This window comes from Ambystoma mexicanum, chromosome 6q, assembly GCF_040938575.1.
Source record: "Ambystoma mexicanum isolate Mex_15411 chromosome 6q, UKY_AmexF1_1, whole genome shotgun sequence".
In the NCBI taxonomy this organism is placed as follows: Eukaryota; Metazoa; Chordata; class Amphibia; order Caudata; family Ambystomatidae; genus Ambystoma; species Ambystoma mexicanum.
In genome coordinates, this window is record NC_090937.1 from 177,521,816 (window position 1) to 177,548,184 (window position 26,369).

A 26,369-nucleotide genomic window follows, 5' to 3' on the forward strand; every position below is an offset into this window, starting at 1 on the left:
AACCATTATCCTTACCAATTCCTGTTTCGAGATGTGAGCCTATCAGCAGCTGGGTGCTATATCCATGAGACTGTACTACAGAATCTGGGAAAGAACATTATCCCCATGATGGAGACAACCTGGACACTTTATCATTTGATCCTTCCTGACCCAGCCTGATCTACAGTTTGTTCACCTGTTTAGCTTTAGTTTTTCGCTTTTTCAGGACTTTTTTTTTATAATGCTTTGATTGGTTTTCATGTGTTTATGTACTTGTCCGAGTCCGAGTTTATCTGTTTCAGGTTTTGGCATAATTGCTATCACCCCTTCGAACTGGTTATCTCTGATAAAGTTTGCACGTAATACAACTATTTACCTACTAACAATGTTAGGTCTGTTTCAAGGAAAGAATCCTCACAATGTTTTAAATAACCCACTAAAACCTGTTGCCGTTTTAACAGCCACCTTGTGTTTGAAATTAACCTTATAACTTAAATAACGTGCTTTGTGCTCACAGCATTTTCCAATAAAGCAATTCTGCTCATGGTGACTGGCTTCCAGTTATCGTATGGCTAAGCTAAAACAAAAACATAGAACAGGGTTTTAGAAAGCTACTACTACTTTTGCAGTCGAGGTAGAATTGTAGAAAAGCTTCCTGCTACTCAGGTCACCATTACTAGATAGTTGAAGGTTTACACTAAATATGTTGTAGTTTAGGAAGGATATTTCCCACACTAATACAATTATTCAGGGATGCTGCAGATCCCTATTGTGAGAGAATGGATTATCTGGGAAAGGTTGGAAGAGGGAATATTTAGTGTCCTACATATGGTTCTGTTTGACAATTCCAAATTGTAATTGTTGAATAATAATGTTTTTAAAAAGATTGTGGACAAAGCACTGATGTAATCAATCTTGACATTAAAATGTTCAAATCGATGTAGATATACCTACCATTTTAAACCATCAAAGCTTAAACATTGAAGTAGCTTAAATTTGCAAATTTGAAAAAAAGAAACTTGCTTTCCAGAATGCTAGGTGATTTTTCCTATGATGATTTGGCCACTAATATCCGAACTTCTGACTTGTCACCGGACAACTACTCCCCTCACCATCCTCTAGTTTAGTTGAGAGCACAGCCTCTCAACTAAAATAAAACCTTTTCATCCAACATCCCCATCAACCCCTAACTCTTTTCCGTAAAACACAAAAACTCTTGGGTGAAAACAGTCAAGAGGAAGCAGTCAAAATGTACCTCATGCTTCTTGGCAAGTGACGTGTGTGTATATATATGCATACCAGCCATGTATGTATGTTAAAAAGGCATTATTTAATTGCTCTTTTAGTCAAAATTAAATTAAATTGATGTTAAGTACTCAGTTTTGCAAATTTGAAAATAGGCACTCATATTTTTTCCTGTTTGCAAATAGCAATGATTTCTGCCACATCGAAGGAATGTTATTAGGTTTTTTTTGGAAAAGCAAAACAAGAAAAGCGTAGGGGGTAAACAAATTAACAATACAAGTGTTTCAAAAGTTTCTCAATAATTTCTTTATTCAGTGCTCTGGATTTTAGTCAGCTATCTATGCTTTGTCCAAACTGCAAGATAAGATCATCTTTCCAATTCTTCGCTTCAGTTTATAAATTCTATTTTAGAAGTTTAACATAATATACAGACAATTTGTAGAATTATACTTATTTAGATGTTTTCTTTCCTACACACATATAATACCACTTGGCCACCATAGCAAAACATATATACGTAAATATAAAAAGTCTTGAAAGCTGAAAGTGTCTTTACTTTTATGTAAAATTGATGAGCTCTAAGATGGTCTTTTCCATTTATGTCTCCTCCTCATCTTCACTGACACCTACGTCTGCATATTCGTTTCCATGCTTCACTTTTTCTTTCAGATATTCCTCCTTGATCCTTTCCAGCTCTATGAGCTCGCCCTTCAGCTTCTCCATGTGGGCCCCGCGGCGATTTTTCAACTGCTTCATCCGGAAGGGGTTCATCTCATTAAATGCAATGTTTGTCAATTTCCTGGAGAAAAAAAACAAACACCTGTGAGAGATAGTGACGGGTCAGGCACACTGCAGGGCTCTTCTGTGACCACGATTTTTCATATAAGCAATGAATCTGTAAAATTTGTGTAGGTTAATAGAGGAAGTCACCTATCATTTGTTTCCACCCCAAAAAGACAAGATTTTCCAAAATTTCATTTTTAAGTATACCAAACATGAAGTACTGAGGGGGAAATACTGTGGCAATCTTGTTCTCCATGTGCACTGCCATCTTTCCTCATGCTCCTAATAGGTGTGAAGTACTGGTGCTTTAGGGTCCACATACACCTCCCGGGAAGTACATTAGAAGTTGAAAAATGTGTGGAGGGTGGGCGCTCTAGTGCCCAAAGAAGATGGCGGCTCCCTGGTGCAGCTCCCCATCATGAAATTGGGCTTCGCTGGCAGGGGGGCAGCTGTGCAGCCTTGTGGTGCTGAAAACATAGCTCCTAACATCAAGCTACCTGCTGTGCGGCAGCTGCTGAGATCCCGGACTGTGCCACAGGCCCGATGGAGGGTATGGGGGTTAGGCGCAGGGTGGGGGCAGAGGAAGGGTCACACAAAGGGAGAGGGCAGCCAGGTGCCCCCTCCAATTAGTAGTCATGGAGACATGGCCCAAACATGGGAAAGATGCAAAGGTAACCGGTTGGGGGGCGGGTCAGCCCCCCACTACAATAACAAAAGAGGAACAAGTATACAAATTGCCTCTTGTAAAAGAAGAGGCACATTCTCAACAAGAAGCACACCCCGCTCGGGTACAGCTTCTTGGGTGTGGAAGGACAGGAGGAACCGTTTTTCCCACCCAACCCACCCCAATTTTTTGGGAGAAAGGAAAGAAGCAAGGAGACCAAGGAACGCTGAGTACCAAGTTCGGTACACGGTAGAGGAAGTCGTAGGCAGCAGGCGGCACGTGTCCAGGAGCGATGCCAAAGGGACCCATAGACTTGCCAAGCAAAGCAAGGCATCTGCCACCCTGGACACGTTGTGTCCAAAAGCACACCTGTTTTGTATACTTTTGGTTTTGTATATATTCTGTAAGTAATAAATGCCTACGGCCAATATTTTGGCCACAACAAACTGTCTGTATTCATTCAAAGATAGGAGGTAGGAAACAGGAGCTTGGGGGGGCCCACACTACTCAGCCTATTTAGCCCCTCCGGCACCAAGATACTTGTTGCGGTGTGGAGAGCTGGGAGTGCCTGCAGGGAGAGACCCTGGGAGCAGTGAGGGTGCACCTTTGGTGCGTGTCCTGGGAGTCAGGACGGCAGCAGTGACTGGACCGTCATGACCCCCTACCATGTCCAGCTCTTCTAGAACTCATGGTGAGGGTTGAAGCCCTCGCCATTGGGCACATTCATCTCTGCTCCTGGGAGTACCGCTGCACAGCAGGAAGGAACGGAGCCCGGGCCCAGCGAAGCGCAGCGGCCGCCACCGGCGGCGCATGCAGCTGGGCTGAGCAGGTGATAATCTCCTATGCATGGAGTGAATTCCAGCGCTGGAGTGAAATGCAGCGGAAAGCAGCTTGGAGGGGTTGCTCAAAGGAGTATGTGGGCAGAACGTGGCCACTGGTGACAAGGGTGAGACACTTAAGTGTATGTTAAAACATTGCCACTACAGGTGGACAGCTGTTCTTTTTGTTATGTTGAGCACCTCACAACCACTATGGTTTGTGGCAGATAGGTGAACGCTGACCTTCTAGCTGAATATAATTGCCGACCTGTAAATAGGAAAAGAAGGCAAGGACACATGATGTCGGGCAAATCAAAGAGAAAAACCATTGTGGAAAATGCAGATTTTTTCTCACCTCGCAGTGGGCAACGTGGCTTGGAAAAGTCTGTACAGTTAAGACCCAGTTATGGTGGCATTGAGTCTGATAGAGCAGTCGATCTCGAAATTGGAAAGCAAGTTCGACAAGCTGACAGAGAGGGTGACCCAATTAGAAACAAAGACCTCTACTCTGGAACAGCAGACTAGTGATTTGGCTCAGCAGTGTGTGCAAACCCTTCTGTGGGTGAAGAAAACCAGTTGTGAGGTGGAGTCGGTGGTAAGGAGCAATAACATAACTGAGAATAGACTAGAGTTTCTCGAAAATGTACAGTGCCCTCCCAGCAGGAGTTGAGGGTGATGATCTGGTAGAATTTGTCTCCACTTGGCTTCCTGAACTGCTTGACCTTCAGGTGGTGGACGACCCGATCTATATAGACAAGTGATACAGGATGAAAACATCTATGTACAAAGTGACACCTACGTCAGGGATGGGTCCCAGGCTCTTGGTAAGGCTTTGTGACTCCTGTGATAGAGACCAAATCTTGAAGGCTGCAGCGGCTGAGAACACTTTGGTATTTTGAGGCCAAAGGGTTCTTCTCTTTCCAGAATTTTCCCCTGCCACTGAAAAGAAGGGAAGGGCACTGAATGTAGTGAAGAAACCCTTCCTGGACTGTGACGTCAAGGTGGGTCTGCTCCAGCCTGCCAAGCTCAGGGTGTCCTAGAAGGGGAAGGAGCACATCTTTTGGGAGACGGAGGGAGCTGAAAAGTTGTTGCAATTCATTCTGGCTGAGAAGCCACCGCTCAATAAAACAGGGTGAGGGGTTCCAGTGTGGGCGGTAATCACCCTCCCCCACTATCTCTACATTATATTGCAGTGGTTTTGTCTGAGTTACATGTTTAGTCATTTTAACATTGTGTTCACAGCAGTTGTTAGTTTGCCCTCCTGTTCTGAATCTTCTGGGTGCCTTGAACAGACTGTCCTGTGTGAACCCCCTGTATGCCTGGTGCCACCATATTATATTCTTAGGGGCATAATCTGACCTCCACAGGGTGCTGGCCTATGTCTCAAGAGTCTACTACGCTGCATCCCACCCGTCCCCCCTGCTGTGGACTATTCAGGTTGTTGCCATATATGGACGAGAGACTGGAAGTGCTTGTGGTACTAGTATATTTGTGCTTCCTACTTGTATTCCCTTGTGTAGTTTTTTACAAGTTTGAAATAAATACCAGTTATTTAAAAAAAGAAAATGCGTGGAGATTCTCGTGCCACACTAAGGCATGACTGGTGCAACAGAGGTACATTTTCAGAACATTGATCCTCTGAGAAACATTAAAACTGGATTGAAAGATAATGACCACTGCTGGGGTATGTGGAGCTCCTAGTGCAACCTTACTCCACATGTTTTGGCATTTCAGTGGTATGTCTGGCTTCTCGAGACATGGAGAAGAAAGGATGGAACTTGTTCAGGGATAGCCCGCACCGTGAGCCTTACTGATGGTCCTGTACAGGATGCTTGATTAAGCATGTCGAGGATGGAAATATGCAGAGGCCCTACGTGCAATAATATACACAAAATGCATACTTCTAAGGTTCTGGATGTCCAAAAATAAGATACATTTTGAAATGTGGCTTTCGGACTTGCCAAGACTGGCGTGACTGTAGGCTTTTCAATTCAAGAGGACTTTATGTATTTGGCTAACCCTTGTAGGTCTATTTGTTGATTAATCACTCTTAGTACAGTACTAGAGTTTGAATAGTGTGTCTGCCAACATACCCCTGACCTGCTTTTCAGCCCCATGACCTTGCCCTCTCTCCGAACAGCGTTCTGTTGCTGACCTGTAATAATCCCTCCACATCATACCCATCTTTCACCACCCATCCCCTCGTGATATGTAAATACACCAATATTTGTGGCTTTCTGTCTGCTTGTTTTATGTAACCTTGTAGAAGCTGTACAATGCTGTTCGCTTTGTTTGTATTGTGACTCAAGAAGATTGTAATAAAGGTTACTTAAAATAAAAAAATAATCTGCCTGCCCTCTGGACAGCACAGGCTGCCCCGGCCAACATAAACCAAGCAACATGTTTTTATAAATGTAAGCGCTATGTTTTTATACATTCTTTTCTCCTGAATTCAGCAAAAGTGCTCATGGCAGGAGTCCTGCTGCAATGTGGCAGTCCTTTACCATGACTAATCAGATTATTCATCTTTTTGCCACTTGGTATAAAGTTATATTGAAATATGTAAAGTTTTTTTTTTTGCAGTAGGGGATTGTGTATGAATGTGCCTGCCAACCTCCCATTACAGATATCTTGGCTTGGGCAGAATTATCTACTTCACCCACCAAGACTATTCAAATACATTGTGACACATCACCTATCGGATAGTACACATCTTTGCACATGTTACTCGAAGAGATTGGGTGCAAGGGAGTGGAGCATGTACACCCACTAATATTGATGTTTCTTAAAAATACAAATGCATCTTAAGCTTGATACAAGCTATGCAAATAAAGAGATCTACAGAGATTCGCAGGCACATAGATCTACAATGTTTTTACAAATATTCATATGTGTACATTTTCGTCTTAGTCATGCTTGAAACATATTCAAGAAAGGACTCACTTGAATTTCAAATTATCCTCTACCACTGGGCAAATATGTGCCAATCCCTACAGTTTCCAAATCATCCATCCTTCTACTCTTCAGTTTTCTTTTAATTATATTAGAGTTATTTGTGAAAAATCCTGGTGAACAAGAGTCTCCTTTCTCAGGAAAATGTTTACAATAACCATTACATTCATTTACTTTGATGAAGAGTTTTTTTTTGGCCAGGGAGACATTCGGGGAAACTGGTAACCAACTGCCTCGATGGCCGTCTCCATTCTTTCTAACATAGTTGAGAACTAACCATACTGGTTTGTCCATTTTATGTGCAATATCATCAGTGCCTCCAAAGTGACCTTTATTTGTATTTGTATTTTTGAATTTATAATGCGCGCAGAACGGACCAAACCGTATAAAGGCGCTGATGACAAAAACATGATTCAGGTAGAACATAGCTAGACCCAGCCATCGGACAACCAGAAGCCAGGTGGAACCCTATTTAAACAGAAATGTTTTCAGTGCTCTACGAAACTCGTAGAGTGAATTAAGGGTCCTCAATTCAAGTAGTAAAGAGTTCCACAGCTCTGGGATGAACACAGAAAACCTTCTGTCTCCCTGAGACTTGTATGCTGAGGGCGGGATAGATAGAAGATGGAGATTGCTAGAGCGCAGCAATCTCAGAGGCTTGTATAGATTAACCAGGTCCCTCAAATATTGAGGGGCGATACCATTGATACATTTAAAGATAGGGCAGGCTGCCTTGAATCTAATACGATCTTCTATCCAAAACCAATGTAGATCTCGACGATAGGATGAAACGTGAGCAGTTCTGCTCAACTTAAAAGATCATCCTGACTGTGGCATTTTGTGCTTTTTGGAGTCTGTGGATTTGTTTGGATGCAACTGACTATTGCAGTAGTCCAAATGGGCGCTGGTCAGTGCACCAACCACAGACGCCTGATCTTCTTTGGGGATGTAGGGTAGGACCTGGCATAGAAGGCTTAACACAAAATGCACCGCCTGGACCTTTGCCCACACCTGTCCTTCGCTGCCAAGATCATCTTGCCACACAGCCCAAGTTCTTTACCTTGGACACAAACTTTAGACTCTTTCCCAACAGAGTTGGGATGGGCAGTTTCTTGGCTGAGGTCAGTAAATGTCTTGGTCCGAACAAAATAAGCTTGGTCTTTCCTGCATTAAGTTGTAATTGATGATTGGACATCCAACGAGATAGTTCCCCTGCCTTCTACACCTGCCCACCACCTTTGGCACCATAATATGCTTTTGTAGTGAGTGACCTCAGTGCCGTCTCTCCATCCTACATAAATGTACTCACATGGCACCCATCCTTTCTGTCTAATGGATCCCACAAAGTCTGTCTTGGCCCCTTAACCTCTCCCATCCCTGCACTGTTTCTTCATTGTCCCTGAAGGCTTGCACTCTTTCGCACTCTCACTTACCTGCACACACCTCCCTGTGCAGCACTAGCACTCTTATGCAGGTGACACTCATCTTCATGTACATATGTCCTGCTTCCACTGTCAATCTTCTATTTTAGGGAACTATCTCGTTTGCATTCAAAACTTGTTGACACAAGCTGTCTCTAACCTAATCCTCTGCCTGGCCATTTGTTGGTATGTGTTGCGTGGGTAACCATGGCGGATGGTTTCCGCCGCATGCTCAGTGATAGAGGGCCCTGGGGTGGTGTGGGGCAGATCCCCAATTCACCCCAGAAAATCACCAAGCTAAAGAGGCAGGGGCTTATGTACAACTAAAACACCCAGTTCTGCTTTCAGGTCTGACCTCAAAATGACTGACACCTGTCCATGTAGAACATTGGAGGGACATGAACCGTTTAAGGAATGCTGTGCTCGGTATAGTGAAATCAAACTCTCCCAATATCTCCAACTTGTATTTGAGATAACCGTGTCATTTCAAGATTGCAGTGGCTGCAGACGAGAGCTGCCGCGGACAAATAGCTTCACTGAACCCAGCCTCCAGTTTGCATGTGCAAACTGTGAGTGAGAAAGGAGATGGTGGACCGGCCTTTCCGAGGCTCAGGCTTTGTCACACACCCGACCTGCGCGGATTAAAATAAAACACCAGCATGTGTAAAACCATTTCAACAATATCCTGTTGTTGTGAAGCCCTAATAATGGGTCCCAGATGCAAACACTTGTAAAGGGTCCTGTCGCATGGGAAGGGTTACCTGCCTGTTAAAACCAGGAGATGGGAAAGGTTTGCAGAAGGACAGTGCATGCTTGGAGGATGCAAAAGAAATGAGCAAAGGTTGGAAGTGACTGGAGGATCAGAGGATGTCACAGTTGGAAAAAAGGGAGTGGGGGAAAGAATGAGATCTAATGAGGAGGGGGAGCAAGAGGAGCAGAAGAGTTAGTGAGGAGATTAAGTGCTAAGGAGAAGGAGGGAATACACGCTCAGGAGGAGCATAGGAGGTGGTGAATAGAGGAGCAGATGTGGTGGTGAAGAAAGGAGTACGGTAGACAGGGGATGTTCTAAGAACTCCAGAAGAGTTTGTGAAACCAGAAAAAGATATTAGGAAAATAGTGGATCACACAGAAGGAAATACACATCCTGCACCTACAGGGTGTGTACGTGAGAAGGAAGGAGGTACAAGTAGGTGGAGAAGCATTGAGAAGTGGGAGAAATCTGAAGGTGTCTCCCTAACTAGTCCCTGGGTATCTGTCATCCAGGATCCAGGTGACCAGGACACAGCCATCGCTATTGGATCCAGTTCCTGGGGGTGGACCAGTGAGGGAGGATCACCTGGATGCGGGGTCCTCAGGGAGTGGAAGTGGGACACCGACGGGTGAGACACGGTATCCCTCTTCTTCTAACACATTTTCCCCATCCTGCCATGTAGGATACTCAGAAGCTCCATCCCCCCAAGCCCCTTTTCCGACATGAACGCTTTCACATAGTACGAAAGAAAGACAATGGACTAACACCAGAGCCGTTTACCTGACATGTCCCAACACAAGGGTCACGCAATTTCAGGCAATCAACCAGAATCACACACACACCTGACGGCCCTTTCCCTTCCCCACAGGGATAAATGGTGGAGCACAAGAGCACATGATGAGCAAGGCACCAGACGGCACAACGAAACAGCTATCCAAACACAGCAGTTCAAGAAGAGAAGATAGGCAGCGAGAACCGAAAGGATGGCAAGGAGAGAAGTGACCTTTCCCTGTCCGACCCAGACCCGTTAAGCTTCCGTGGAAGGAATCGTCAGACTGAGAACAATCGCCAGCGTGTGTTGCAGCAGATGTCAACGGTACACTGAGCATGCCTACACCTATAATCAGAACAGGGAGAGAAGCTTGCTACCGTGGTTCCGGCCTTCACTCCATAGACAAGAAAAGCCAAGCGGTTCATCACAGCCGGTGAGTCGAGGGGAGAACCGATAAGAAACCGAACTGTGTTGAATGAAAGTCACAAATGGCAGATTAAAGAAAGAACTGTTAACACTAAGGGGAAATACAGCTGCAGAGGGGTCCGGCACAACGTGGGTGCTCATGGGAGAGACTCTGGTTGATCCCAATTTTTTTTTTAAACTACTGATACCAGAAGGGCATAGGAGAGACGCAAAGAAAGGTGAAAGAGGTCACACAGGGGTCTTGCAAAATCCTCTGTACAGTCGAAAGTCTTTGACCAGCAAATGATTAGAAACCAAGGGAAGCAAAGGAACTGTAAGATTGGCAAGATTGAACCCGATGGAGGGATGCCTACAGAATGAGGCGAAGTCTTAAGCCCCAATGAACAGTGTGTTGACAAGAGCGAACCCGTCCAAGGGATGTCCACAGTGAACTGTTGAAAAAGACATTAAGATTTGAGAATATGAAAGGTGAAATTGTTTTGGACACCAAGCCATAGTAAATCCGACAGAGGGAGGCTAACATTCAAGGGTCTGAGCGCCGAAGAGGGGGAGCCAAGGGTGAAAAGCAGTCACCCGGAGATTTACAAAAGGAAAAAGCGCATGAATGAGAACCGTAGTGAACCCAACAGAGGGAGGCTGCTAGTCGAGAAGCGTCTGAGTCCGGAAGAGGGGGCTCCAGGGGTGAAAAGCCAGCACCCGATTGACAAGTGAATGCAACAGATAAATCTTTTGAATACAAGCCAGAGTGAACCTGACGGAGGGAGGCTGATATTCAAAAGGGGTCTGAGCTCAGAAGATGTGGACCCAGGGGTGATGAATCATCACCGCAAGTGATGAACTTTTGTTTGTTATTTTTCACCTATCAGGTCCTCAGAAGCAAGAAACGTAACCACCAAAGGTCCTTATATCGCTAGGAACTTTTTGTTTATTATTTTGAACACATCAGGTCCTCTGGGGCAGGAGACTTTTTGTAGAAAAGAGACTTAACAATATAAGGTCCTGATAGCTGAACAAGGCACTATTGTCGTATGCTGGGAAAGCGCAAGAGTGTGCTGTGCTCAGGAGTCCCACCTTGTCCCCTGCTCAAAACCTGGGGAAGGAAGACCCCGGCTTCCACATCCTGACTCATCATTTGTGAACTCTTCTTTCTTGTGAACCCTATCCCACACTCTTTTTGTACTTATTTGTAAGGATTGGCAATAGGTTTTTCTTAGTATAGGCCCTTTTATTTGACAAGACGCCACTAGGACTGCCTTATTATTATTTGATGGTCATAGCTTGCTCCCATCTTAGATTTAGGTTTTGTTTAGGCGATTTTCCAACCTACCTATACAGTTTAATAAACAGCCTTGAACTGTGATCACTTGTGTCTGTCTTTACTGTTGTTACTGTTTATAAGCAGTAAAGTAGGATTCATCCTGCATTATATTGTGCATGTGCACGGGCCATCACCCAGGGATAATTATATCATCCACACAAGGACTAATGGGATGGCCACTAAACTATACGCATCCCGGAAGTGCATTCGCAAGTGCACTGACTGTTGGACTGTCTGCCCGTGTTTGAGCTGCTCCCAGGATTGTGCCGACTGGAATTTATCTCGCAGGACTATTTCGAGGTGCCCGTCGGCAAGAGGAATTTCCTTGTCCCACGAAACGCGCCTTGCTGGACTGCCGCTGTGACGTGGTGCTCTGCATGCCCACAAGTAATTATATGAGACGTGTGTTTAGTGTGTTTAGTCCCTCTATGGTGTTGTGTTCTGTTGTGTTAGGTCTCGGTTAGGAGATACTGTGTTTGTCCTGCTTGTCTCTTCTCTATTGTGAAAAAGCTCCTTCTTTTTGTTTTAGGTGCTTTCATTGGTTCCCTCCAGCTCACGCCCACCAACGTGTTTCCCGCAGCCCATATCTTCCGAGTGCACGCGCATCCGCGCGCGCGCATCCCGGAAGTGCATTCGCAAGTGCACTGACTGTTGGACTGTCTGCCCGTGTTTGAGCTGCTCCCAGGATTGTGCCGACTGGAATTTATCTCGCAGGACTATTTCGAGGTGCCCGTCGGCAAGAGGAATTTCCTTGTCCCACGAAACGCGCCTTGCTGGACTGCCGCTGTGACGTGGTGCTCTGCATGCCCACAAGTAATTATATGAGACGTGTGTTTAGTGTGTTTAGTCCCTCTATGGTGTTGTGTTCTGTTGTGTTAGGTCTCGGTTAGGAGATACTGTGTTTGTCCTGCTTGTCTCTTCTCTATTGTGAAAAAGCTCCTTCTTTTTGTTTTAGGTGCTTTCATTGGTTCCCTCCAGCTCACGCCCACCAACGTGTTTCCCGCAGCCCATATCTTCCGAGTGCACGCGCATCCGTGCGCGCGCATCCCGGAAGTGCATTCGCAAGTGCACTGACTGTTGGACTGTCTGCCCGTGTTTGAGCTGCTCCCAGGATTGTGCCGACTGGAATTTATCTCGCAGGACTATTTCGAGGTGCCCGTCGGCAAGAGGAATTTCCTTGTCCCACGAAACGCGCCTTGCTGGACTGCCGCTGTGACGTGGTGCTCTGCATGCCCACAAGTAATTATATGAGACGTGTGTTTAGTGTGTTTAGTCCCTCTATGGTGTTGTGTTCTGTTGTGTTAGGTCTCGGTTAGGAGATACTGTGTTTGTCCTGCTTGTCTCTTCTCTATTGTGAAAAAGCTCCTTCTTTTTGTTTTAGGTGCTTTCATTGGTTCCCTCCAGCTCACGCCCACCAACGTGTTTCCCGCAGCCCATATCTTCCGAGTGCACGCGCATCCGCGCGCGCGCATCCCGGAAGTGCATTCGCAAGTGCACTGACTGTTGGACTGTCTGCCCGTGTTTGAGCTGCTCCCAGGATTGTGCCGACTGGAATTTATCTCGCAGGACTATTTCGAGGTGCCCGTCGGCAAGAGGAATTTCCTTGTCCCACGAAACGCGCCTTGCTGGACTGCCGCTGTGACGTGGTGCTCTGCATGCCCACAAGTAATTATATGAGACGTGTGTTTAGTGTGTTTAGTCCCTCTATGGTGTTGTGTTCTGTTGTGTTAGGTCTCGGTTAGGAGATACTGTGTTTGTCCTGCTTGTCTCTTCTCTATTGTGAAAAAGCTCCTTCTTTTTGTTTTAGGTGCTTTCATTGGTTCCCTCCAGCTCACGCCCACCAACGTGTTTCCCGCAGCCCATATCTTCCGAGTGCACGCGCATCCGCGCGCGCGCATCCCGGAAGTGCATTCGCAAGTGCACTGACTGTTGGACTGTTTGACGGGACACGGGCTGGGCTGTATAGAGGTGATTATAACGATTCGAATCATAGAATTGTAAAGACGTGTGACCTAGAACATTGGAAGGTCCCGTCTACCAGTTACACGAGATTATAGGAAAATTAGAAAATATGGTTAATGGCTTACGTAGTGGGCGAAAAATCCGTGCCACCATACCTGAATTTAGCAACGACTCAGATAACACTATAAATGAGTCTATCAAGGGGGTCTCCTTATCTGCCACAGCTAATATGGGGCTATCTATAACCGATGTTTCTTTGTGCGTCGGCCCTATGCACAACTCATGCTCCAGAGTTATGGCTAAGTTGAGCCCGTTGGAGAACGCCCCCACTATCCACCCCTTGATTGGAGTCGCTGATATGGGATTGACCGACTCTACTGAGACTGTTGCTACATTCAAAATTAATGATCTTAATGATTGCGAGGAGATATTGTACAATCAGTCTCCTTCGACATCTTTAAAGTCGTTTACCAATACGAGCGTTCCGCCTCATGCTGGGGGCACGTCAAGTAACATCAAATTAGTAGATGTTTCTATAATACCACCTGGCATTGAGGCTGCATTGGGGAATCGTATGAGGTTCTCAAAGGCTCCTTCCACACCTGTTACTCAAGCTAGATTTGGCATAGAAAACGTGCACTTATTTAACAATGCTGATGCATTATCACAAACCACGAGTGGGACAGCTAGTATCGGTCCTAATAAATTGATGGGAAGGGACTTTCATAAATTTAAATCTAGTTCCCCCACTGACACAAAAATCAATAATAATCCAATAGATGTACTTTCCCTCTCAGAACATGAAATTGCGATGTTCTCTGCTTCACAGAATCCAGATGTTAGACACCTTAGTCCCCATAATGTAATGGAGAAGCAAAAATCATGCAACGAATCTATGGGTACTGACTTTCCGGTAATGACAAGACTATTAAACCTGTTAGACAAAGGCCATGAGCAAACGCATGGTGAAATAGGTATCCTAAAAGGTGTTTTAGTTGATGTTTTGTCAAAGATTAGTAGGATAGAAGGTTTTCTATTTGCCTGTGACGTGGGTGCTAGGAGTAAAGGTATTAAAAAAGTGGATCACGTGTCAGTAAATCAAACGATTTTTCCAGATCTGAAATCTGAGGCTACTCAACCTCGAATTGAGAGCATACATAAGGCCTCGCAAACCTTGGCAGATCCAAGGATGGCAGGAGAGAGTAAACCATCCTTTGCTGCCATCACAGCTGCCCCCAAATCTGATCCCAAAGAGGTGATAGAACCAATGATTCAGAAGCTGTCTTTGGCCATCTCAGCTAATGTGCTGGCCATACAGCAGCTGACGAATCGTTTTAGTGAGCTTCCGTCTGCTTTGCCTCCTGCAGATCGCATTTTTGGAGAAATGAGGGGTACAGAGACAGGGCCACATATAGAGGGGAATATACTCCCTACCAACTTCTCTGATCTTACCAATCTAATCGATCTAGGGGATGAATTATATCCAAAAGAGCCCTCCATAGTCACCCTATCCTCACCCATTCTCGCTCAAGTCCCGAGAGGAGAAGTTATGACTAGGAAGCAGAGAAAAATGGCTGCTAGAGCCCAAAAAAGGAAATTCCATCAAGAAAAAAATATTAAAGCTGCCAATAAAAAAACAAAAAATGACTTTACGAAATCACACGCCCTCAATGAGGCGGACAAGAAATCTTGCTCTTCTATAATATCTGAAGACCAGGTCGTTGACTTGGAACAACTTAATCCAGAATCCAAGGAACTGTTGAATCTACCTAGGTCGTGTGATTCTCCTGGTTCGAACCCTAAGGGACAGCGTGCTAATAATTCCAAAACGCATGCTAATCTGGAACGAGGTACCCTAGGTCCCGCAACAGAATCTGTACAACAAGATACAAATTCGGAACCTATTAATCTTAAACAATCGAATTTGTTGAATTTTTTCCCTAATATGAGAATTAAGAAAGCATCGCACATAATGAAGGGAGGAAGTGGTCCTAGACTGTTGAAAGAGCATAGAAAACCAGCTCAAACACAAATACCCAAGATTGATATTAAAGAACCTCAGGAAGGTCCTCAGGTTCCTGTGCGCGGGAATGGCTTAACTGACTATCCGAGTTTGGAAAACCATCGTGGAGTAATCATTGGGGCCGAAGTCCCCCTTGTTAAACTCCCAGACGAGGTTGATTTACATCTTTCCCCAGACATGCCATCTATTATGGGTTGGGAATCTAATGAAACATCTAATGGGAAAATGCCTTTAAATCGATCTGCTATTCTCAAAGCTTTCCAGGATATACCAGCATTAAGAACCATTAGATCTTCTGATATCGATTGGGTCCGACTTTCTTCTAATAATAACAATAGGATGATCTGTGGCTATCACTCGCACATTATCATGAGAATGATTTGGGCCCAAAGATCTGATTTCGAACTGATAGGTTTAACCCCATCGATATTTCAAAATGAAGATTTAGCTAAATCTTTTGTTGATAAAACAATTCCCAAACAGGTCACACAATTAGGGTTGAATGAGGGAGTATTCCCAGCCCCATTAAATGACGAACTCTTCAAACAATTTATGACTTTAGCGATGGCCTGCTCTGGTATTAAGTCAAATGATCATCCAGCCCAGATTTCGACTTCTCAGAACATGGCCAACAAATAGAATAAGGGGCGGGGACTTACATTAATGTCCTGGAATGCCTGCGGCCTGAAAAATTTTCGGCTTTGGGCATCTCGAGTGGAACCTGAAGTACGCCCCGAGATCATCCTGATTCAAGAATCTATGCATTTGTCCCACTTTGATGTCCCAGGGTACTGTACCCATGTCCAACCTGCTATCAAGGGCCTACTGGGACGTCCTTCTGGTGGCCTTGCCGTTCTCACTGACAAGGCCTGCAGAATTTCCTCCGATTTAGTCTTTGCTAATTATTCTATAATAGCAGTAAAACTAAGAGGTATGGGATGCGGCACCGGTACATTGATGGTCATTTGTTTGTATTGGAATCACGTTTACATATCTCTGCCTAATTTACATGAGATACTGGACAAAATCCTTGTTGATATCATAGCCGATGATCCCGGCATTCCTATAATTGTTGGGGGGGACTTTAATGCCTCGTGTTTTATACCACCCAACGGGATACACTCCCGTTCTTCTACCCCTTCTATGCATCTGGGGAAACAGTGGGTTGACTATTTCCTCACATGGGACATCCAATTGGTGACCCCCAACCTTGACCATTATGGATATACTTGGGCTCGAGGTGGGGCATCATCAATGATTGATTACTTCTTTGTCTCTACTAATCTTATGCCAGATGTTGTTTCATTGGACATATGTGACCCAGCACTAGGTGATCACATGGCTTTATTCCTTAATTTGAAATCTTCTCTCCGACATTACGATAAAGATTTGGCTTTAACAACTATTGCTTTAGATAGGCCAAATATCAGTTTACGTTGGAATGGTAGACTGTGCTCAAAAATGATGGATCGACTGAAATATGACACCACTATATATGTTCCCAAGGTTAGAGCAGGTAGTGATTGTCCCATTGTCGAAAGGAATAACGAACATAGTATTCAGACCCATGTTCAGTCTCTAATATCTACAAATCAAAATACCCAAACAGTGTCTCATCATCATACATTTAATCTAGTAATAAAAAACCTTCGCAAAGAGAAACGCAAGGACATACGGAGCCTTGGCCCTCCCTATCTAATGGGGGATAATTACGTAAAGCTAAAAGCGAAAATCAATCAGAGATACCGCAACACGCTCAAAATCATGAAATATGAGTTGCTGATAGCTGACAATCAGAAGATCTTATCCTGCCTTTTAAGACACGACTCCAGACAAGTTTGGTCTGCCTTACGACAGTTGACAGGAGTCTCATCATTGGTGAAAGAAGCAGCTGTAGCTGCCACTACCTGGGTCACATATGTACAAGCTAAATTTGCCCTTCCGCCACGATTTGCTGTTATCGACACCAAGAACTATCATACCATGATCTTAAAAAAATCCCCTTGGGTTTTGGATGATATCATTCGAGCGATTGATAAGATTAAGCCCTCTCGGGCCCCCGGCCCTGATGGCATCCCACCATGCTTGATAAAGAAGGATCCCCTTTTTTGGGCTAGAATTCTTGAGAATAAATTTGATAGTGTCTACCTGACAGCCTGTATTCCACCTTCCTGGTGTTCGGCGAATATCATCCCGATTTATAAAAAAGGGAGTTGGGATGATCCGAACAATTTTAGACCAATTGCACTTATGGATGCATCAGTGAAGATTTTTACCTATTTACTGCTGGAATCCATTTTACAGATTATAGATCAGCTAGACATTTTGCCCAAATATCAGGTGGGCTTTCGCAAACGCATGGGGTGCACACTTAATGCTTTTATACTAGCACATCTATATGCCCAAACCAAGGGGAAACATACCGGTCCAATTTATATGGCGGCCTTGGATTTAACGGCGGCGTTTGATTCAATCATCCGCGCAATTCTCTGGGAAAAAATGGTCGCTTTTGGTTTCCCGATGTCCTTGGTGGCCATTATAGCACTTCTACATCAAAATACTACATATCGAATAAGATTAACCAAAGAAGGAGCTCTAACTGATAAAATACCTACAGAAATTGGCCTCAAACAGGGGTGTAATTTGGCTGCAGTGCTGTTCAACCTATATCTGGCCGACCTTGATTCTGCTTGGGCTGATATTGTTTCATTTCCAGTGAAATTGGGTAGTTTGGCAATCAACTGGCTTGCTTTCGCGGATGATCTTTTGTTTATGGATCGCACCCCGTATGGCTTACAGGCCAAATTGACAGCCTTTCAATCCTATGCCTACAAAAATAACCTTCAAGTAAACACACTGAAATCGTTTATTATTGTGATCTCTGATGGGAAAAGGAAAAATATTAAGTTTACCTGGTTGCTTAACGAGTGTGTGATCCCTAAGGTCAAGATGATGTGCTATCTAGGTTATCAGCTTTCCGACTCTTATTCTATAGGAATGTGGAAAGAGATGATTAATAATAAAGCTAAACCCCTCATCTCACAAATGAAGATCATATATCACAGATACTGTAAATTTTCCTTGGACCCCTTAATACAGTTCTACTTATTAAAGGTAGAACCAATACTTCTGTATAGCCTAGACATGTGCATATCCGAGATAGAGCCTTACCTGGATTGTATTCAGGGGAAATTATGGAAGCAAGCTTTGGGGATGGCGATGTCAATACCGAACACGATGATCTGCCACGAAGTTGGGATCTTACCCATATCTGCCAAATGGTATTGGCGACGACTTAATAACTACGTCAAAATATTGGCTCCACCGAAAAAATCCTTATACGAGGACTTAGCACAATTATTGTATGAGGAGAATTTACCCTCTTTGGTAAAATTTAAAGACAAAATGGATAAAATACTAACAGGGTAATTCATAGAATTTCGCTGAAAAGTGTCGCAAGCGGCTGGCGCAGAGTGTCCGCGTGCGATTGACTGCGCCAGGCACGTGCGCTAAAACCGATTTCCGCGCACAGCGTATTCATGGATTTCATGCTCCCAAACCAGCCGTGGCGCAGAGTATCGCAGCGACCCTGCAGCAGCGCCAGTAACGCCCCCAAGAACGCCCTTGCGCAAGGAAAAGCCATCAAAATCGCTAAATCATCGCAAAGGGCTGCGCTAACCCTGGACCAGTTACAGGGCTGCCAAACAAGGAACGCAAAGCGGGAAACGTGCATATCAGGGGTACACGTGAAGTCATACACGCGATTAGCCAGGGTACGTGTATTACAGGGGTACGCGGGAAGTTTAACACGCGATTAGCCAGGGTAAGTGTATTACAGGGGTACGCGGGAAGTTTAACACGCGATTATCCAGGGTAAGTGTATCACAGGGGTACGCGGGAAGTTCAACACGCGATTAGCCAGGGTACGTGTATTACAGGGGTACGCTGGAAGTTTAACACGCGATTGACCAGGGTAAGTGTATTACAGGGGTACGCGGGAAGTTCAACACGCGATTAGCCAGGGTACGTGTATTACAGGGGTACGCGGGAAGTTCAACACGCGATTGGCCAGGGTACGTGTATTACAGGGGTACGCGGGAAGTTTAACACGCGATTGGCCAGGGTAAGTGTATTACAGGGGTACGCGGGAAGTTCAACACGCGATTGGCCAGGGTACGTGTATTACAGGGGTACGCGGGAAGTTCAACACGCGATTGGCCAGGGTACGTGTATTACAGGGGTACGCGGGAAGTTCAACACGCGATTAGCCAGGGTACGTGTATTACAGGGGTACGCGGGAAGTTCAACACGCGATTAGCCAGGGTACGTGTATTACAGGGGTACGCTGGAAGTTTAACACGCGATTGACCAGGGTAAGTGTATTACAGGGGTACGCGGGAAGTTCAACACGCGATTAGCCAGGGTACGTGTATTACAGGGGTACGCGGGAAGTTCAACACGCGATTGGCCAGGGTACGTGTATTACAGGGGTACGCGGGAAGTTTAACACGCGATTGGCCAGGGTAAGTGTATTACAGGGGTACGCGGGAAGTTCAACACGCGATTAGCCAGGGTACGTGTATTACAGGGGTACGCGGGAAGTTTAACACGCGATTAGCCAGGGTAAGTGTATTACAGGGGTACGCGGGAAGTTCAACACGCGATTAGCCAGGGTACGTGTATTACAGGGGTACGCTGGAAGTTTAACACGCGATTGACCAGGGTAAGTGTATTACAGGGGTACGCGGGAAGTTCAACACGCGATTAGCCAGGGTACGTGTATTACAGGGGTACGCGGGAAGTTCAACACGCGATTGGCCAGGGTACGTGTATTACAGGGGTACGCGGGAAGTTCAACACGCGATTGGCCAGGGTACGTGTATTACAGGGGTACGCGGGAAGTTTAACACGCGATTGGCCAGGGTAAGTGTATTACAGGGGTACGCGGGAAGTTCAACACGCGATTAGCCAGGGTACGTGTATTACAGGGGTACGCGGGAAGTTCAACACGCGATTAGCCAGGGTACGTGTATTACAGGGGTACGCGGGAAGTTCAACACGCGATTGGCCAGGGTACGTGTATTACAGGGGTAGGCGGGAAGTTCAACACGCGATTAGCCAGGGTAAGTGTATTACAGGGGTACGCGGGAAGTTTAACACGCGATTAGCCAGGGTAAGTGTATTACAGGGGTACGCGGGAAGTTATACACGCGATTAGCCAGGGTACGTGTATTACAGGGGTGCGTGGGAATCATCACACGCGATTAGGCTGGGTGGGTCCTCACAGGTGTTCCCTGTACACCCTCCACGGCCCCTGCAGGCAGTCTACAAAACAGGGGACTACCCTGCACACCTGCTCATGTCCCCCTGCACCCCCACCCCCCCAGCAGTGCAGGGGCAGCCTCCACCAGGCCCCCACTCATGTCTCCCACCACCCCCACCCTCCCGCCACCAGGGGCAGCCTCCACCAGGCCCCCACCCATGTCTCCCACCACCCCCCGCCACCAGGGGCACTCTCCACCAAGCCCCCACCCATGTCTCCCACCACCCCCACCAGTGCAGGGGCACCCTCCACCAGGCCCCCACCCATGTCTCCCAACACCCCCACCCACCAGCACTGTGGGGCACGTGGCCAGCAGGCAGTCAGGCAGCAGCAGATGGCAGGTGGGAGCGTGCTCAGGGCTCTGGGGGGCAGTAATTTCGCCTCCTGGCCAGGAGCGTAGTCTCTCGTGTGTGAACGCGTGGACAGCCTGATAGGTAGTGAAATCCCACACGTCAGCAAAGGGCCTTAGCGCGTAAACCCGTCAACAGCATATGCGCGCCTATAGTCACCTGCACGTGCAGGAAATTGTTGCGTGACACGTCCCAGTGTCAAAGCGTGTGATTGGTGAAAATGGATGTACACGTAGAAGTGACAAAGCGTGTGATTGGTGAAAATGGATCTACACGCAGGACTGACAAAGCGTGTGATTGGTGAACGTACACGCCGCGTAAGTGACGCTGTACGTGTGGGCCTGTATATAAGGTACATGTAGAACACCATTTCCTTGTACGTGCTTTTCGTGGAGAGCGAGTGGGTGAAATCTGTACTTCTTGTCGTTTCACACGCGATTTACTTCACGGCGTTTCCAGTTCGTATTCCCTGTTACCTCTGACAGCTTTTTCTCTTTTTTCTCTTTTACTGGTTTACCTGGGCCTGTTCCCTCAAACAGTGTCCCCTTCTACTGTTGTCCTGTCTTCTCAGACAGCGCACACATCTTCTTTTGGCGGGGGTTTAGCCAGCCAAACGCGCTCATTCTTCACGCTCTTTTACCTGGCAGACGGTGAGTCACGCACGTATCCAACTTCTGTGCTTGCCCCGTGTGTTGCCTACCCCTTCAGAGGTCATTCTAGGCTGCGTGTGACACGCATACGTTCATTCTTGTGTTACTGGGTGCCACAGCGTAGTGCAGGTTTTTCTTTCTGCACACGTGGTCTAGGAGGGGTTGCGTGCACGTCATCTCCCTTTTTTGGGCCTCCTGTGCGTTGCGTGACCCGTCATCTTTCCCCAGGGGTTACAATCAGCCGTGCTAGAGCACTAGGGTACAATTACCATCTGGTACCCAACCCCTTTGACCCCCAATTGCCCAGGACAATTGTCTACAGCCACTCCCATACGCACATTAACATCAGTGCCATGGCTGGGAGGCGAGGATTCCGTAAGGGTGGCAAAGGTGGAAGAGCCACAAGTGGTGGCCGTGGTGGATCCGGTAGGGGACGTGGTCGTAACTTGCAGGGTGAGCCTGACCCCCCATGTGTGGAGGACCAGTCAAGGGCACCCATCATCCCCCCCCCTCCCCCCCCTCCCCCCCTCCCGTTGAGGCTGAAGTGGCTGACACCATCCATGCTCAGCCCTTGTTGGACCAGCCCATTGTGGCACCAGACCTGGCTGACTCCATGGCTGACTTCCAGGTCAGCAGGGCTACGACACGTGCGCTGGTGCACGTTGATGCCATCATGCCACGTGGATCTGGGGCTGCAAGGTCATCTACTGCACCAAGGAGGCAGGGCGGAGTGGCTGCAGGGGCAGCTGCGGCTCCATCCACCCCAGCCCTCACACACCCAGCCAGGACAGTGTCGGTCCTAGTCCATGCTGCTGACATTCCCCCTGACACCATCACACTCGAGCCAATGCCTGCACCAACTCCCATGCTGAGTGTGCAATCCCACACTCCTGATACAGAGTCCACCAGGGCTCCTGCCCCTAGTGTCCAGAGCGGCGCAGGACACTCAGGATCACCACCACCTTCCAAGCGGAAGAGGAAGAGTGCTCGTCCGGCACAGGCTGATGCCCCAGACACGGCTACACAGTCCGGCCCGTCCAGGAAGCCCAGCTTCACGGATGACGAACTGAATGCACTTGTCGAGTATGTGTCCGGACATGACAACGAGATGGTCATTGTTGCAGGATCCAAGACCACACCTGCACAACGCCAGGCACACTGGCAGACCGTTGCGGACATCGTAAGTGCCCTTGGAATCGTGAGGCGCACAGCCAATGATTGCTATAAGCGCTGGAATGACCTAAAGCGCAGGGCAAAGAGTAAGCTGGCCTCAAGTCATGCCGCAACTCTAGTGACTGGAGGTGGGTCTCCAGTAGTAGACATGGAACTCACTCCACATGAGTCAGTCGCTGGGACCTACGTCACGGAGGAACAGATCCAAGGCGTGGGAGATCTGGCTGATTACGAGGCATTGTCCGGTGAGTGCACATGCATGTGTGTGTCATACATGTGCATGGTGTGTGTGTGAGGGCTTCTGTTTGGGTGCCAGGAGAGAGTGTGTGCGCCTCAGTCGTATGGGTCAGCCATGTGCTTCATGCAATACTTCCTGCGCAGCTGCATTTGGCCATAGCAGTATCCCTTCTGCCAACAGTAGACATCTAGCACAACTGCACGCCAGTTGCCCTTGAAGTGTCACCTTGACACAACAGATTTGCTTATTTTTCACTGTTCATTCAGTCAGTTTGTTTGCATTCCACCACTTTCACTAGGCATGTCGCTGTCCACTAGTCACATGTCTGACATGGGTATGGTAAAGGGGAGTGACTTTGTTACCTGGATATCATTTGTACACACATGTCCCTGTGCAATTTGACCATTACAGACTGGCAGCTCCAGGTGAAAAATCTGACCTGTCAGAATCAGAAAAGCTATTACATGCGGGAACTGGACTGAATGAATAGGTGCTGCCCTCCTCTCCATCTTCACTCAATAGCAATGGTACATGCCATCTGTGTGATGGCATGTGTGTTTCACCTGCCAATCACAGGCCAATGTGTGATGCCACTGCCAGGCAGCATGCAGAAAATTTGTTCATCTTCCATCTTGGTGTCATCAGTGTGTGCCGTTTGCCTGCACTTCATACGCAGTGAGGGTGCATGCATGGGAGGGTTTTAGTCATGTGGGACATGTCAATCAAGTACTGGTTCTCTTGCTTCTCAGCCCTCAATGTGTGCCATGGTGCTAATGCCTGTTTCCATTACTTTGTTTTCATGTCTTTGCAGGGGAAGACGCACCTGATACTGCTGGGGTTGTGGAGATGGTGCAGACCCAGGAGGTGTCCCAGGGCCGACCAACCACCAGTGAGGGACGTGGTGTGGTGGTGGGGGAGAACCCACAAGTGCTGCAGGTCGTGCTCTCAAGGGGTGTCTCTGGCTGCACCTCCCCCGAGCTGTACTCAGGTGTTGATTCGGATGAGACCTACGTGCCGTCGCTGGTGAGTGTTCCAGGGAGGGATTCTGTTCTGTCTCACCCACCTGCACCAGGGTCAGTACCCTCCATGGGGATGTCAGTGTTGGCAGCTACGCCTTTGGTGGTTACGGATGCAGGGTCACACTCCGCGACATCTGATCCTGTTCCTGGGCCAGCAGATCAGAGGGGGAATGCAGTCCTGCAGCCTCAGGCAGTGCCGGCACAGCAAGGCGCAGTTCGCCTTGCCCCAGACAGGTGTGGTGCCCGCCGACGTGGTGGCCGTACGCCACCTGGCAATACCGCATGGGAGCAATCCATTTACGGTATGGCTACCCAACAGGCTGCATCATCCGAGATGATGGCTCAGGCCATGGATAGGGTGGCCACTTCCATTGTCCCCCCAGAAAGGCTGATGGAGCGACTAGAGCAGGCAACTGACTCCATCTGCCAGTCACACAGGGAGGACATGTTGGGGTCCAACAGGGACAGGCGGGCGGCACTGGCGACTCTGCAGGAGGCCATCTCCATTGAGTCCCAGGGCCACAGGGAAGCCCTGAGGCAGGAGCTCCTACACCTCAGGACGACTCTTGTTGAGCTTGAGGCTTCCACACACCAAAGGACAGAACAGCAGCTGGAGCGTCTCACCCGTACGCTCTCAGCTGAGATGCAGGCAACGAGGGCGGAGGTCCGGGCATCCCGTGAGTTGTTGCATGGGGACCTCCGCACACTCATCCTCCAGAACCAGACCTACCACACCCGCATGCTTGCAGCCATGGAGGAGCAGACTAGGGCCTTGCGTGGGCTGCCTCCCATAGTGCAACCACCTCCGGATGCAGCTGCACAGGGTGATAATAGCGACAGCAGTGACACTCCCACAATAGGGTAGCCGTGTGGGCCATGAGCCCATGGAGGTGTTTTATTTTCCCAGGATCCACGCAGGTGGGTTCTGGTGTGCATCCTGTCCTCGGACCTCCTGGGTGGCCTCCCCAACCCCCCCGGGCCCATCAATGGCCATTTTTGATTTTTTCTTATTTTCATTTTTATTTTGATTTCTTTTATTCCCAATTTTTTTGGGAGGATCTGTTGGCTCCGATCTGTTGGCTCCGATCTGTTGGCTCCGATCTGTTGGCTCCGATCTGTTGGCTCCGATCTGTTGGCTCCGATCTGTTGGCTCCGATCTGTTGGCTCCGATCTGTTGGCTCCGATCTGTTGGCTCCGATCTGTTGGCTCCGATCTGTTGGCTCCGATCTGTTGGCTCCGATCTGTTGGCTCCGATCTGTTGGCTCCGATCTGTTGGCTCCCGTGGTTCCTGTGGGCATACGCTGCATTGTGGCTGGGCACATGCAGGCTTGTAATGTATTTGGTTCAGATGCTTGGGTTTGAGTCACACACACCCCTCCTGCTTCCCGTTTCCATGGGCTTGCAAAGGGTGTGCCCAAGTGACAGTGAATTACACAGTGACGTTGGACTCCCATTAACTGTGTGGCCAGTCTGTAGTCAATACTGTGTATACATTCCTAGTGCATATTGCTGTTGTGTTGTACACTGCATGTTGCATTGATGTGTAACTCTTCTTCTGTGTCTACCTCCCAATTTGCAGGTCCCTTCCTCAAGTCCACACAAGGACCTCTAGTCTGGCGATGGGGACCATGTTGGCAGCAGTGCACCTACAACTCTACATGGCGCCAACACTGCACAGTTGGTAGTGGTGGGAGTGCAGGCATTTCCAGGTGGTGAGACTACTAATATGTTACATTTTTGATGTCATGTTAATGGTACTACGTGCTCAAGTATGTTGTTGGTCCGGCATTGCTGTGAGCATTTCAGGTGTTGCAGGTTTCTAATAGTGCCACTGTACATAGTGAGAGTGATGTCATGTTGTGTGGATTACTTTGTTTACCTGCAATTAGCATGTCATGGCACGGTGTGTCGTGTGGCAGTGCTGGGGTTGGGTTGGCTGACATGGCACTGTCCTCTTGTTGCATTTTGCAAGTGGGTATTCATTTTAGCTGCTTCAATGTGTAACTTCACAAAACTGCATTGGTGGTGTCTGTGTGGGTAGGGATGCACACATTGTGACACTTCCAGGTGAACAATCTCAGGCTGACATGGAATTCCCGGTTCATTCTCCACACATTCAGGATCAGTGTCAGGTTGAGTCATCATTGATTGTCAGATGGAATGTGCCAGGGCAGTGTGCACTCCACAGGGGTGTGATTTCTATGTGAAGTAATTAGCCACTAGCTGTGTACGGGCTGCCTCCCCCCGTGCCCTTTCCCCTCCCATGCGCAGCGGCTGTGCATGTGGTTGGGGATGTGGGGCCACCACCATGTCCACGGCCAGGCCCCGGCGTGTTGCAACGTTGTGCAGGACACATGCTGCCACTATGATCCTGCACACTACTGGGGGAGCGTATAACAGCTGCCCGCCAGAACGGTCAAGGGAGCGAAAGCGTGACTTCAGCACTCCGAATGTGCGCTCCACTATGCCCCTGGTTGTGATGTGGGCTGTGTTAAATCTTAC

General features: G+C 47.5%; 1 protein-coding gene across 4 annotated transcripts in view; it reads right to left on the reverse strand.

The window, feature by feature from the left end:
- Positions 1 to 1,506: 1,506 nt before the first annotated feature.
- TBC1D2 (TBC1 domain family member 2) overlaps positions 1,507 to 26,369 on the reverse strand; it is a 1,652,487-nt gene continuing 1,627,624 nt past the window's right edge. For 3 of the 4 annotated variants that reach the window (XM_069630602.1, XM_069630605.1, XM_069630603.1), the window contains one exon: positions 1,507 to 2,023. In XM_069630602.1, coding sequence (XP_069486703.1) covers positions 1,822 to 2,023 — 202 coding nt within the window. In that variant the 3' untranslated portion in view covers positions 1,507 to 1,821. The remainder of the gene's footprint in view (positions 2,024 to 26,369) is intronic. The other variant, XM_069630604.1, reaches the window with a different exon arrangement.